This window comes from Amphiura filiformis, chromosome 5, assembly GCF_039555335.1.
Source record: "Amphiura filiformis chromosome 5, Afil_fr2py, whole genome shotgun sequence".
Lineage (NCBI taxonomy): Eukaryota > Metazoa > Echinodermata > Ophiuroidea > Amphilepidida > Amphiuridae > Amphiura > Amphiura filiformis.
The window spans coordinates 69,227,216-69,241,304 of record NC_092632.1 but is presented as its reverse complement, the minus strand read 5'-3'; the positions used below and the strand labels follow the sequence as shown (position 1 = coordinate 69,241,304).

At 37.8% G+C, this 14,089-nt stretch overlaps 1 protein-coding gene across 1 annotated transcript in view; it reads left to right on the top strand.

Annotated features, from left to right (window-relative positions):
• LOC140153631 (mitogen-activated protein kinase kinase kinase 10-like) overlaps positions 1–9,729 on the top strand; it is a 173,390-nt gene extending 163,661 nt beyond the window's left edge. The window contains 3 exon segments of the mRNA XM_072176426.1: positions 639–695; positions 4,018–4,149; positions 5,586–9,729. Of these exon segments, the coding sequence (XP_072032527.1) occupies positions 639–695; positions 4,018–4,149; positions 5,586–6,196 (800 nt within the window). The 3' untranslated portion in view covers positions 6,197–9,729.
• The last annotated feature ends 4,360 nt before the right edge of the window (positions 9,730–14,089 follow it).

Genomic DNA, 14,089 nt, shown 5'->3' with positions numbered 1-14,089 from the left:
GAAGTAAACATCTCAAAAAAAGTAACTAACCCCCCTTAAATAATGGCCACTATTCAAAAAGGGGCTATTGTATTACAAATTTGTAAAATGTGTTGGAAGCAGAATTTATTTCTGCGCATTTTAACACCTCATTTGATACGATAGCCCAGAAAACAATTAAACACCGTTCAATTTAATGTAGTGAGGTCCAGATTTGAAAGTTGCACTTACGTACAAAGTTTTACAATACAAAAACACTCAGATATCATTACACAGATTTCCTTCCATTATACTGAATACAAAATCAATACAATTTACTGCAACTTTCAAATCTTGGGTTACATTGATTTAAATGTACGCTGTGACGTCAATATTTAGTCAATTGCTGCAAATGAGGTGTCAAAATGTGCAGAAATAAATTCTGCTTCTAACGCATTTTACAGATTTGTAATACAATCACCCGTTTTTGAATAATGGTCATTATTTAAGGGGGTTAGTTACTTTTTTTTTGAGATGTTTATTTAAAAAGAACACTCAACTGACCACAGAAATTCACATCAAAGACAAATTCAAGGTAAAACTACTCTATTGGACATGTACGTGTCCGACAGACTTATAATGCTGCATTTTTAAGCCCAAACAATGTTTTACTTGTGTAGATGCTGAGGATGATAATACAAAATATCGGAAACCTCGGCCAGGTACACCCAGATATGGTAAGCATGCAGGAAATGTTGTTATTTTACAATGTTTGCCATTTTATATCATCATTTTTCAGACGAAAAGTTCATGACATTTTGGGCACATTGTAAAAAAAACCGCTGTTAAAAAAGTTCTATGGTCGGGACTGTGAGACAAGGACTAGCAAACAACTTTTTCGTTGTCTTTATCTTGTGTGACTTGTTTTTTGTGTGTTTTTGCTACAAAAGGAACAGATTGGTCAAGAGATTCTGACATATGAAGACTTTGGTTGCAAATGTGATACAAGTCAATCAGCAAATTTGTTTACTTTTTGGATATTATCCTGTTTTGCTACAAAACCTTTTTAAAATAAACAATAGGTTCTGCGACAATCCAACTTGTAAATCTAATCCATGCAAAATAAAAACATGCTTGCAAATTGAAGATGTTCAACAGCCGTTTCCAAACTACATGGAAAGGAATTTGCAACTCACTTTACTACGTTGTGTGCGAAAACATCGGACTTCGTCAGATGTTTTTGGACGCAATGTATCAAAGTACCAGTATTAGATTTAATTTACAAAATAATGTTTGAACTTCTGGATGAATAATCTACACCAAAAGACATGGAAAGGAGTTAATGTAGGCACGTGCAAATATCAAAACAATTTGCATATAGTTTGCAAGATATCAAATATTATAAGAACTCTTCACATAAATATGATTAGGTTTTGTGTTGATGGCTTTGTGCGTAATGTCTGAAATGACAGCCGTATGACAGGGAGCCATGTTACTATAGTCTATATCATCTACCTTGAGTCAGCGACACTAGCTTTGACGTTCAGCGTGTACTGCGTTGGCTTAGCGTGGTTTCTTGCGTGTACATACATGGCGCGTTGATCGCGTGCGTAAAATATGTATACGCACCATGTAATGCTAAGCTAACACAGAACACGCTGAACTTCAAAGCTATTGCCGGTGACTCGAGGTAGATATATAGACTATAATATTAAATGGAGTATTACTCTGTTTAGGTGTTACAAGTATCATCCATTTATCCATCTATCTGCCGGTAGACATCTTTGTATTTATCCATCGTCTGGGTCAGTTGACCTGTGGGATTGATACAGTACAATACACACATGGCAATATTACATGCATGGACTGGTAGAGTTTGATATCGGCTATTTATCCTGCCTCCTTGAGCCTGAAGGAGGGGCCTATTTATGTTGGCACTCGACTAGTGAATCTATAGTCCGTATTTTAGTGGAGTAATGTACTGTGTGCGGAGGAACAACTTGTTGCTATATTATTACCAAGAAGTTGCCGACATTTTCGATTTCAATTAATTACTGGTATAAAAACTACGCTTTGCTATCAGTATGATTACTAGGCATACTTGCATATAGCCTGTGTTGCCCAATTACAGTCAAAGATAAAAAAGAAAGAAAATTCTATCTTTGTCAGACTCTGATTTAGATGATTAAAGCACAACTCTGGTAATGGATTCATCTCAGGCAGAAATGTCGTACATAGTTGTGAAAGTGATATTGACAATTTTACGGGTACTGTTCAACTCCACAACCTAAAAGATATTAACCCCATGAGAATTACCTGCCTATTGGTCAAAAAGAAGTTTTCATTATCAATTGGACCAATCGGCAACATTGTTATAATAATTTCACCACACAAAAAAATTGGGTGAATTCTTTGCAAAGCTCCATTCTGATTGGTGATTAAACTGAAGATATCATGTAATTGACCAATCAGAGTCAATGTTAGATTGGCAGGTAGTGCTCAGGGGGTTAAAAGGAACACGTTCCAATTTCCAAGTTCTTGCTGTTCCCATCTGACCAATTACGTTATATAGATATCTCACATTACGTTATATAGATATAGTGAACACTGTCATCTCTCATTGCTGTGGCCATGGCTCCATCGGGATATTCCAGTTGAAATCCATGCACCCCTGTAAGAAATGACCTTAAACTTCCTCACAGGGAGTGTGAATTTCAAATGGGGTTACCTGAATTGGTATCTCCATTTGAAATATGTGTTCCCTGTGTGGAAGATTAGGGTCATGTCTTCCATGGGGGGTGTATGGATTGCAAGTGGAACAGCACATTCCAATACGCTGGCGAAGTTACGTAATTAATCGGATTAATTATCATAGCAATAGGTGAAAACAATTTTGAACATATCGCGCTGCACTACAAGCAGGTTACACTCATCACCTGTGTATGTCTGCAGTCATAGATTGAATACAATACTGGTCTTTTCAAAGATACTAATCTTACAGGTGCAAGTAATCAGTATGATATGGTTCAATGAAGAGGTACCGCGTGAACGTATCAGTGCAGCACGGTATATTCAAAAATTGTTTTCACCTATTGCTATGGTAGTTAATCCGATTATTACGTAACTTCGCCAGCGTATAGTGGCAGAAGTGTGTTTTGTTGCTGATACTTGCCCTGTATATTTGGGGTGGTGGATGAAGGGATGAGAAGATCTCTTACACTTCCTAACTGGGCCATATGGAAGAACAGGGAAATACTTAAATTTTCCCCTGAATATGGACCCAGTATAAAGAAGAAATAAACAAACAAACAAACAAACTTCCCACAATGCATTTCTTCCCTGTTCTGATTTGCTATTCAGTGGAATATGAGTTGATAGTGACAAAAAATATCTCATTTGCAAGATCTGGATGAGCTCTGTGTATTGAGGTATTTTTTGTCACTATTGGCCCATGTTGCACTGAATAGCAAATCAGTACTGGGAAGAAATGCATTGTGGGAAGTGTACGATATCTTCCCTGGTGAAGGGCTGGCTTCAGCACATCATCACATCTCTACCCATAATTCCATTTGTGGCAATCCTCATTGTATTGAAGTTGCAATAAAATTACAATACCGTATTTCGTCAAATAAACGCCCCCGGGGGTGTTACATTTTCCCAAGGGGGGGGGGGGCATTTATTAGTGGTGATTTTTAGCACGACAATTCCCGTTAAAATCATTAGGTAAGCTTAAAAGTCACGCTAAAATTACTTAACTATGAACTTTTGACACTGACTTTTGGTTCACTTCCGGTTTCTGATGCAGATTTTCGCCATTTATTGCTGCTATTACCGACCATGTGAGCAACTTGGTAAGCTTACTACACAAGATAGCATGGAAATATCGGAATTTTTGAAACATCTTGGTTGAAAAAAGTGGGGGGGCGTTTATTTGAGGGGGGGGGCGACTATTTGACGAAATACGGTAGTTACAGCATACTTTAGGGTGTATAAGCAGTGCAGTAGAAGTCAGCAGATTTATTTGAACTGATCTTAATTCTTGTTATTGTTGTGTTTCAGTGCTACCTGTAGATGGTCATCCAGAGAGGCCACGTACGCTAGATATCTCTCCAAGGCCAAGGCCGCACCCTAATTTTTATCTGTCCCCACAAGCAGGCTCTACTGGAGTCCCAGACCTTGTGTCACCCCCAAGTAAGTATTAGCTACATTTGGACTTTCTTCATCAAAAATGAGATTTTTGTATCAGAAAGAAGCTCATATGCTGTAGAAAATTTAATGCCAAGATATATATGCTCTAGATGGTGTGAACAAAAAAGTGGTAACAGCCAAAGGAAGTAATTGCGGCTCTCAATTGCGTCGAGAGCCGCATAAGCAAAACCGCTGGAGCAATACAACTCGGTTTGGAAACTGCTTGTTTTAAAATGAAAGACAGAGAGATAAAAAGACTAAATCACATCTGACGTCACTGTCAATCAAATTCCCTATGATCCTTGATTGGTTATTAGAGCGTAAAAGGAAGGCCAATTTATCTGGTGCCGATCGGAGAAAAGGAATAGCAGAAAATTATGTACTTTTACAAGGCTAAACGCAACTTTTCTAGGCATTGTTGACATGGGGCCTTTGGGAAAGAAAGTTTCCTACTATAAAGACCTAAGGTGCAAAATTAACAGGAAGGTGCCCGGTTATACCACCGCGTTCAGCTAATCATCATCACGACGCTTGTAAACAAACCATGCTCGAGTTTGATTGACAGATAACGTCAGACGCGATTTAGTCTTTTTATCGCTGTCTTTCATTACAATAATAGGCCTCGATGTAAGATAGATAGAACAAATCTGAACCTGGATATCCCCTGTGCTGACACTCCTCTCTCATAAAAATAGAGAACAAAAGTCACAAAATGATGCAGAGATAATTTTCTCAATTCTATTCCCAAACTGATAGCTGCACATTCTATGTGAAGGTCAGAATATTGAGCAAATTCTCATTTTCATTTGCCAGTTTGAATTAAGCAATATGCAATGATTAAGAGATAAGGCCACATTGACCAGTAAGTGCTAACAATAGATTCCCTGGATGCAGACTGGAGAACACCTACTGCATCAAAAAATGTCCATGTGTACAACATTCTCTCGGTCAGGGTTGTTCCATCGATTGCACTTGCCCATTTCCCACGTCTCTCAAAGGGACACCCTCGCATTAAAATCTCTACTGGTTTGCACAGGGCCTTTCTGTTACAGTTAATTTTCTCTGCATAGAAAATACCAGTTTCTTTTTTCAATTGGGAGTTTATTCCCCTGATAAGAAATCAAACTTTTGGAATCGTTTCATCAAGAGGTGTCTTTTATGGCATGCTTTATAATTTCTCCCATTGAGTGCAACAGTAAGCATCCCCTTCATGTTGTCATGATGTCATGACAGCCCATTTCCAACCGAAACAACCAGTTCGATAATGCGATCTATTGTGAGTTATGTCATGCCGACCAAGCGACTGATATAACTGGCATATATATTTAAAAGTTTTGAAGATACTTGTAAGTCTGTGGGATACATAGGAATGCATTGTCACAAATCTACACAGCTGTTTATCAGTATATGTTTTTTCTGCTTGGATTTGATACTTGCAGGTAGCAGCGGTAGTTACGTAGCACCAAGACACGGTAGTTACCCTCAAGAAAGCCAACGTATAACAGTGACAACCAGTCCAGCACATCACCACCACCACCACAGATCATCAGCACCAAGCCCGCATCATCATCATCGCACACACTCACCAAGTCCACATAGATATCAACCTAGTCCGCATCATTCCAGGCATCATCAGCCGCAACAGCAAGCGAGTCCGGCGCATCATCCGCAGCATCTCCCTCAAACCAGCCCGGCGCATCATCAGTATCATCAAGGAGGCCATCAATCGCGGATGAACGTGATTACGAGTCCTGCTCATCAATATACAAAGAACACTAGTCCTCCACCGCATCAAGTAGGCAACCCGTCGCCGAGTCCGCACCATCAGAGGTTTAGCCCGGCACATCACTACTCTCCTCAACGCAATGTACAGTCACCGCCCCCTCCTCTGCCTACGCAGCCACCGAAGGCAAAGCTACCACATCTAGAGTCACAGGGATCGCTACTGGATGATGACGTTGCAGGCCAGAAGATGGACAGCACGCAACCCCTTGCAGATGCAAGGACACGCAAACCATCTATAAGAGAACTGGAGGAAGAGTTCTTATGATGATGATGATATAGACATTCCTCCTAGTCAAATACAAGTGTTTGTATGTTATGTGGATATTTTATGAGTGATGGGTGGATCTCTTGTAAGCAGGTAGCTTGCTATCACCCTTTATTATCAAATAAGTTACATTATTTGTGTCCATTATTTACTTGCAGCTTATTACTGTACAACTGCTGACTTCGATAGTACTTTCTATAAACATGTATTATGTTTAATGTGCTATTTAGCAGTGTCAGCATTTGTATTGACATAGTTGAGGCCAAGGAGTCAACAGTTCAAAAACACTTTAATATGTAATGGCTTTGTACACAAGAAGATTCCTTCCATTATGGTTATTCCGTAACCAGTTGTGCAATGTTTACCCTGGCAGCTACAAGGTTGTGGCAAATGCGGTACACTGGGGTTCACACGCTAGTGTCTCCAAATTATAAGATCCGATCACGTGGTATGCAAATAAACCTCTCTTGTTTGAGTGTTGGATACAAAAAGGTGTGAACTCTTGCAAACCATGGGGTATTCCAGAGCAATTTCTTAGTCAACCACAGAGTCTGTATTTATCACAGCTCCTTGGTAGATAACCATTGAAAATAAAAAGTAGTGGCTAACCTTGAACAGGATCAAAGGTTTAGGAACAACAGCTTTTCTGGACCTATAGCGCTATCGGTGCCCGAAGAGGTACCGATGGCACTTTTTATCGCACCCTGAACATTTGTACAGTGCATTTGTTTTTTATTTAAATGGAAAACAATAACACTATGTAAATGTTAATTATTATGCTTGATACAATTTCTTACATCTCCAGGGAGTGATGTTAAGAGTCATCGGTACCTAACCAGGCACCGATAGTTCTATAGGACCAAATTCTATGTGGTGCCTTATGTCCATATGTTGGCACTAATTAGGGATTGGTCACTAATTAGATTGAATACACTATGCTGCCTTACAAGAGATTTACTCTATTCATCCTGAAGTATGAAGTAATCACATACAGGTGTCCTTCCCTCCATGGGCATCTCAGTTGGGATCAGGTGGTGGTCGCCGTGCATTCCCTAAATTCAGTAAATTTTCATCATCAACCATGTAATTGAATGGGATTATTTTGAAATTTTAAAACGCTTGAAATATCACAAACAAATAGGCATATGTTAATAAATAATATAAATACAAGCTAAAACCGTTGGGGTTCAATAATGAACCCCACAAAACAAGTTGCCGGCTCTATCATGCCACTCGCTGCCTGAGTTGGGATTATGTATGCACAAGGCCAGTGTCTTAGATAGCCACCCATTATTTTAGGCATTTTGCTTTGGGATGAGCAAAATTAATGCCATTCACAGAAGCTAATATATAAAGCTTTGTAAGTTTATTCAAATTGGGACAGAAATTAAATTCCAAAAAGCCATCACTGAAACATATTTGAACTCACTGAACCCCTAAACGTTGGTTCACCTCAAGTTCGGTAGTGAAGTCAATGCTTTTTCGCTGTTGCATCACAAGTGTACCAATAAACAACTCTTGTACGTGCACGTATATGCTCTGCGCAATTAACTTTATTCGCAATGGACTATTCCAGTTGAAATCCACACTACCCCTGTGGAAGATTTTGGAAATATCTCACACAGGGGGAATTTGTTTTTCAAATGTAACTGGTCAGAGTTAATCATTTTGAAACCCATACTCCCCCTGTATTATGGCTTTAACTGTATCTTCCACAACTGGAGTGAGTATTTCAAATGGAAGGTGCCCACTTGCCTATTCTATTCAAAACTCATACTCCCTCTCTGGATGACTTTAGCTAAATCGTCCACAGGGGTAGTGTGGATTTTAAATGGAATGGCCCAATACTGCGACTAGCGAAATATGCACATGCATCATTACTGAACTGGAGGTGAACAAAAGTATAGTAGGCTGCTAAAACCGGGTTAATATGGCAAATATGGTATAATCATATGCATACAGTTTGTCCACTCCGAAGTACAAAGTGACAATGCGCACGTAAACAGTGCGCAGTGCTGCGTCTCTGCTGCAGGTATGGGTGCCTTCAAAGTCGGCACAATTTTGCGTCCGCGTCGGTACTTGGTACTTCAGACTAGACTGACTGTAGGGCTTTATGAAGTCTTCACCTTTTAAAATTGTTTGATTACTTCATACTTCAAGGTGAATTGAGATCACCAAGAAACGTCCATGTTTCTAGAAAAAGTAGGAAAAGTTTTCGTCCGATTTGTTTCATTTGGTAAATACAAAGATTATATTATCCAACTACATTCCACGTATATGCAAACACTCCATTGAACACTGGAATCTATTTTAGTTAGATAATAAAAGAAATTTATTATTATTGCTATTACTATAAGATATATACTATAAAACACAGCTGGTTTGTTTTTATGTTTCATTGTAAGTGTTTGCAAGGAGACATGCTATTATTGTCACGTAAATGTCCAGTATTTCTTCGGAAAGGAAAAGCAGGTGTTTTGCGCAGAAATGCATGCTTCAAATCGTTCTATTACACATTCTGATGTTTGCTATTTAGTACAAACTATACTGAGGTTTCTCTGATTATGAACTATGTCATCGCATTGTAAGTTGCAACAGCAGTCAGTTATCTGCTGGGAGTTGCTATGAGCCTTCACTAGGATTCACACCATGCTCATCTATCAGGGCACAGTTCTTTAACTCCAATACATTTGTACATTCATAGAATGACCTCTGAAAATTTGGGTACAAAAACTCATACTCTGCAACTTGAGGTCAAATTTTGTACTGTGATTGTTTTATTGAGGTTATTGAACTATGTCATTGGGATGAGGCCATTGTGGTCCATAGTGCTTGCACAGGAATGCTGTAAAATGTAGGGCTCATATCACAAAGTCTTGACATGCATATTGTAAGGCCTAAAGCCATTGCGAGTCTGTAGATTCCCACACAGCTGCAGTGGGCTAGAGACTTGCAATATATGCCAGGCTAGGGACTTACGATGCATAATATGACTTTGTGAAATTCAGCACGGATACACATGAGATGACATGGTTCATAATATGAATATTTATTTCAGGGAGGCATGATGCACAACATAGTACACCACTTCTTTTTTCCACGGCAGAAGATTTCAGGAAAAAAAAATTTGCCGCAGAAAAAAAGAGTATCCCCTACTTTGTAGTTTATTACCGAAACTAGGTAGTATTGCTGACCTCTTTAATCCTGAACTTATGAAGTAGTACATTGCTCACCAAACGTACACAGCTAAATAAATATAGAAGTTAAAAATGAAAAATTATAAAAAAGATGGAAGCGATAAAGATCAAAGTTGACTGTTTATTTGTTTATTTTTGTATTTCAATACATAGCTGTGGTTGAAAAGTCTTGGCAAAGGTGCTTTGTGTTCGATTTGGCTTTTGTGTTCTGAAAATATCAACATATATTTGTCATGGGATTGTGTGTAAAGGCAGTCTGATGAGGTTAGATCAAGGAGGTAAAACCAAAGAGTACTGACTCCGCCATGGTTGTATATCACTCATGGAGGGCAGAATAGTGTAAAATTGCCGCAAAAAGTGGAAATTTATGTGATTTGGGGGGTTTTGCCTCAAAAGATGCCCCTTGCCCCCCAGCGTCAATTGCGCTTGTTTGCTTTCTGGGTGTAAAGCGTTGTGCAAGTAATGCACAGTTAGTGTAAGCGTGCAGACCTTTGTAATGCTAAAGCGTAAATTATTGTCAGGCCTTGAAAAAATGTGGAAAGTGGGAAGCTCCTTCCCGGGATGTTTGGAGGAAAATAAAGGTCCTTAAACAAAGAAATACATTAGAATTTGGAGGGAAATTTGTCTTTTTGAAGGGAAATTTTGATCATCTTCTAGGGAAATCCAGCCCTGATTATCGTTTATTTCGGGTTCTTGCCGATGAAGGCCAGAGGTACACTATTTGCCCTCCAACTGTGACAAACAAAGAGCGGATTTAGCCATAGCGGTATGCATGGTACAATTTTGAGTTGGTACTCTTTGGATTCAATCTCTTTGGCTTAGACCCAACATTTGTATTAAATGCAAACACATTGAAACCCATTGATGGCTATACACTCTATTTAAACCAAACTTCTGTCAGTATACATTGTATGACCATACCAGCACAAGAGGCTTAGCTTGTAGGTGTTTAGCCACATATAAGAGCACATAGGTCACATGTTAGTTACTGAAATACGTAGAACAAGTGCTCAACGCAGCGAGCAGAATCTTGGTCAAAAATCAAGTTACCGGAATAAAGCATGGAATAAAGCAATTCCTATCGCGGTAACTTGTTCGCTGACCAAGATTCTTCATTCTGCGTGCTCAATACTCTAGTGCTCAAAGTGGGGTGTAAATAGTATTAAAAAGTATGCATCCACCTCCTTAAGGAGTGGCCACCCCTTAAGCATAGTCGATTACTACCTCTTTAACTGTTTTTTGCATGGCTTTACTACATACTTCAATTCTGTGTAATGTAAAGTATAAAATACCAAAATAGTCATGTGTTAATAGTTTAGATTTAAGTCATAAAAAGTACTCACTTACAGTTTGATATTTTGTCAAAATTACACAACTTAATTGCTCAATAAGAAATCTCTTCCATTGCATTTCTGAATGTTTATTACACAAGACCATTCTGACCTCGGTATAAATGCATTGATACAATTGGTGATTGAGAGGAGTGTAGACAGGTTAACTTTGACCCCCAATCTTGAGTCTTGATTCACAGTGCTTGCAACTTTAACTCTTTTCACGCGGGTGTCGGCTGCAGACGACATATTTCATAAAAATTTCACAACTTCAAAAATTTCAGAAATGTAAATTTTTATGACCAAATTTGGAATCAGCATGAAAAATGCATTAAAATGAGTACAAACAAGCCTAGTATTGGTTCAGTAGTTTTTAAAATAGCGCTTCATATTTTGAGAAAATATTTCAAAACTTTTTCCGTTGAAGCGCATGGCTAGCATGCAGAGCATTAAGATTATCCTTAACTTAAAATCTGCTATATAGTATAGCGGGATTTTGTTTTTGTGGGTTTAAGTTTGTGTGACTTTCCAAGATCAAAATTGGAACAGTTGGGCATTATTATGTATACTGCATTTATCAAACTTTTGTATACTGTTTTTTTTTTCTTTATCGACAATTTTGTTTCAAAAAGATAAAATTGACATAGAAATTCATGTTGCAAAATGTTACTCAGTAAATTAAGTTGTATCTGATCCAGAAAATGCATTTACATGAGTACCGTACAGTACGTTTCAGCAAACACTGTTGCCTTTGTCAACACTTGGATTATTGTGATTGCTGCTGGCAACTGAAGCTAGATGTATCTCCAGCCAGCGTAAAAGATAGTGTTGATAAAGGCAACATTGTTTGCTGAAATGTACACAAGTGCATTTTCTGGATCAGATACAGCGAACCTTGTTTACTGCGTTTACTCCACCGATCCCTGTGTGGAAGATTAAAGTCATGTCTTCCATAGGGGGTGTATGGATTTCTACTGGAATAGCCTAGAATATCACAACAATTGAAATTTTCACATAATTTCTAATTGCAAATTCTGAAATTGATCTTGAAAAGCAAGAAAATGAAAACCTGACTACAATGTCCAGCTTTACATTAATTAGTTGGTGCAACAATCAATTGTTTCAAGCACTTGAATCAAAGCTCAGTACAATGCACTGTAAAATGTTACAGTGCACATTAATCTTAGTGAAATTAAATCAGATCTATTGTGTTCAAGAATATTTCATCAGTCTTATCTAAGGACTTCATTTGTAATGATTAGCCCTAGTCTCTTTCACAGCCCTGTTTACCGCCAATGAATGGATGAGGGATCCTGTAAATTGCTAGTTTTGTTAAAGCCTAAACGACATATTACCAGCAGAGTCTATTTTGTACTCTGGCAAACTTGCATGATCTTATAAGTACTTACTATATTAAAAATGTTACCATTTACCAAAGTTCATGTTTTATGTACTATGAAAAAGTTGACTTTGTTTTATATTGATAATATAAATCATTTCAATTCAGTCAGGCTAAAGAATCACCAAAATATTGTTACATTATATTTATATGCTCTAAGTACCATGTATGAAGTACTTTTAAATGAAGTTTATTTATGACTGAGACTTAGGTATACTAGTCTCAGATTTATGATCATAAAATAAACCAATTGTGTTGGATGTTTATGTTTACATTAATGTTAATGTGATCCCACAGCAGCTGAAGGGAGTATCCCATTATGCTTTGCGGTACCATTATAGAACTGATTGTGCCATAGAAAATGTACACAAAATCCCACACTTCAACTTTCAATTACTCTCTTAAATCAGGGAAGCTTAGACTTTTGTTTGAAAAAATATCACCCATATCACCGTGAGTATTGTGAATCTATCGATATCTCTCAATATCTAAGCGGCTCTTGTTTATATTTTGTATACATTTGCTATGGTGCAAGCAGATATATTGCAATGCATGATGGGATACTCCTTTCAGCTGCTGTGATGTGATCCAGAACGATATCAATGATGAATGACAGTAGTAGAAAAAGCACCCATGTGTTCAGAAATAGTTCCATGAAGAAAATGATGTTATTTTCTATTTTTTAAAAGGTCACTCTCACAAGCATTCGTACCCTCGGTTGGGGTTGTTCCAATTATTGCACTTACCAATTTCTCACATCTGTCAAAGGGGACACCCTTGTGAAATCCCTATTGGTTTGTATATACAAGGCCTTTCAGTTCCAGGTAATTCTCTCCACATAGAAAATACTAATTTGGCTGTTTGTAATTATTGGAAGTTGATTCCCTTGTTAAAAAATCAAACTTTTGGAATTGTTTCACAAACAAATATTTACTTTTTTTTAATCTTTTCCTAGAGAAGTCCTTTTCAGAGGGCTGAGCTTTCGGAACTCAAACAGGGGCCATCTTCAAAGCTCTGAAGGTAGCACTTGCTAGAGTTCCGAATGCTCAGCCCTCTGAAAAGGGCAAAAGGGAAAAATTTAATTTTACTCATCAGATCATGTTTACCGACCTAGAGTACCAAGTAATTTCAAATCAAATATTTATTTTATGCATGTTTTGTGATTTCCCCCATGAAGTGCAACAATCAGCTTTTCCTTCATATCAGAGGGCGTGAGATGGAACAGCCAAAAACAGCCAATAAAATGAATCAATCTATAGCGAGAGTCGTCATGCCAACCGACCGTCCAAATATTTTCAAACATACTTATAGGCATAAATGACAAATTTGTAAGAATTGTTATGACCACAACATACAAACAAATAGTGAAATGTGTAATCCACTGTTTTTACTTCAAAATATGGCCTATATTTTCTTAGAACAAAATTTTTGTCCTTGGGTAATTCTTTCAATACAGTCTCAAAATGGTGTTGAAACATTTGATAATCTGTCTGCTCAACTGGCTGGTGCTGCCCTTAAAAGCTGTAAAATTTCATTTGTATCCAAAGGAATAGACACAATGGGCAAAAATTGGATGGGGGAAAGCAGCAAAGCGAAGTAAATTGTTTATCCTTCATGTTAGCAAGTATAGAATGAACAGAGTAGAAAGATGTGGAATGAAACTGTGTAACTCAATTAATCAATGTTTGTATCTTCTGACGATGTATTTTGTGTCTGCTAACATGAAGGATAAACCAAGTACACCATCTCTCCTTACATTCCTTAATATATATATATAGAAACGTTGCATATTCTTTCTCGCTGTCCAAGTGTTAATGCAAAATCAACTATATACAATGCGCTGATAGAATATGATAGGCATAGCTATTGGGTTATTCCAGTTAAAATCCATACACCCCATGGAAGACTTGACTTTAATCTTCCACAGAGAGTGTGAATTTCAAATGGTGTTACCTGAATGGGGGAC